Source organism: Austrofundulus limnaeus, unplaced genomic scaffold, assembly GCF_001266775.1.
Source record: "Austrofundulus limnaeus strain Quisiro unplaced genomic scaffold, Austrofundulus_limnaeus-1.0 Scaffold4, whole genome shotgun sequence".
In the NCBI taxonomy this organism is placed as follows: Eukaryota; Metazoa; Chordata; class Actinopteri; order Cyprinodontiformes; family Rivulidae; genus Austrofundulus; species Austrofundulus limnaeus.
In genome coordinates, this window is record NW_013952406.1 from 1812851 (window position 1) to 1814400 (window position 1550).

At 38.8% G+C, this 1550-nt stretch overlaps 1 protein-coding gene across 1 annotated transcript in view; it reads left to right on the forward strand.

Annotated features, from left to right (window-relative positions):
- Positions 1-847: 847 nt before the first annotated feature.
- The window catches only part of LOC106527058 (SH3 and cysteine-rich domain-containing protein 2), a 39590-nt gene continuing 38887 nt past the window's right edge, over positions 848-1550 (forward strand). Inside the window, exon 1 of the mRNA XM_014021819.1 lies at positions 848-1388. Within this exon, the coding sequence (XP_013877273.1) occupies positions 1272-1388 (117 nt within the window). The 5' untranslated portion in view covers positions 848-1271. The remainder of the gene's footprint in view (positions 1389-1550) is intronic.

Here is a 1550-nt window from a genome sequence, read left to right on the forward strand (position 1 = left end):
CAGAAGACCTATACAATTTTTTTTCTTTTTGATTTTTTTTTACCTGGATTACTGAGATGCATCAGGACGTAGCTGAGAGTTATTAACACTATGAGCACTTTATTTTTTTAAGGTTTGATCAGAAGAGCTCTGTCGTTTTTCCTAATACGATCATTAAAAACTCAGGTGATGTGTTTTCCTTCCAGCAATGTCTTTAATTGTTTTTGGTTTTTTAAAAGAAAACAATCATTCTGAGTCTTTTTTTTTTCATGAATCTAATTAAGGTTGTTAACAGATAAGGACACATTTTAACCCTTTTTAATGAAGCTCTAAGTCTCTGTTGATTACAAGGAGAAAATGAAGATAGGTGCTTAATGACAGAATAAAAATCTGTTTAAGCTCATTTATTTTMTACAAACTCTGGAACCAAACTGAAACATTTCTGCCTCGGTTCAATAAAAACAGGAAAGATTATTTTCTCCCATGGTTCTCTCCCTTTATTKTGCTCTAAATCTCACTGGTTTCTGCTATTTTGGTTTTTTTAAACAGGAAAAATATGTTAGTGGATTTTTTATTTTGTTTTTTTACGTGGCGCCCCATGGAATTAAACAAAATAAAACATTTTGGAGCTGATTGTCTAAATAAAACAGCTGGAATCTAATGAAGAAAACCTGCTTTGTTTGCAAATTTGAGTTTAAAAGAAGCTCTCCCTTGTCATCATTATAACTCTTCACTTTACACGAATCATGACTGAGTTGTTTAAAATAAATAAATTGGTTAATAAAGAAAAAAAATCCCCCAATCGCGCGCCTCAGACGCACTGAAGGCGTGTCTCTGGTTGCGCTTAAATCCAACTCGGTGCGGTTTGGAGCAGCAGAGCTGGCTTTGAGCTCCCAGCTGGACCCGCAGAACCAAATCCAGGTGTTCGTTAGAACCATTTGATGTTAGTGCTGCCACGTTCTTCTGATTGGGACCTTCTTGTTTTGCACCTGGACCGGAGGACGGGACGGTGCCACACTGGAGCTCTCCGGCGCGCGCCAGAGGACAAAAAACTGCAGCAAAGGGAGGTTCTTGTCCTCAGCGTGGCTCGAATAGATCATATCTGAGCATCTTTAGGAGTTGATCAAATATTTATTTTAATCTAATTGACGTGTGGAGATAAACACAACAGCAGAGCGCGCGGACTCCTCATCTCCTGCTGCGCGTTTTTTATGACGGAAGCCGGAGATTTCCTCCTGTTGGATCCAGTTTCATGACATAAAAGTTTTTTTTCCCATTTTATTTGCTGTTTTATGTTTTCCTCTCTGTCCAACACGGTAACAATGATGACAGAGAACACTGAGATGGAGAGCGAGTCYCAGCTGCAGCGCTCCCCAAGCAACATCCCCATCCAGCCCATCACATCCAAGGTAAGACTCTCAGTTTGGACTTTTCTCTCCATCACCTGTAAAAAAATAGTTAATTAGTGAAGTACTAGCAGTTCAACTGCAAACCGGAAGTGGAAATGACTAAATGGTGTTTATTTCTTTAAGTAGTTTTCATGCTTTTGCAGAGAATTGTTCGTATTTCAG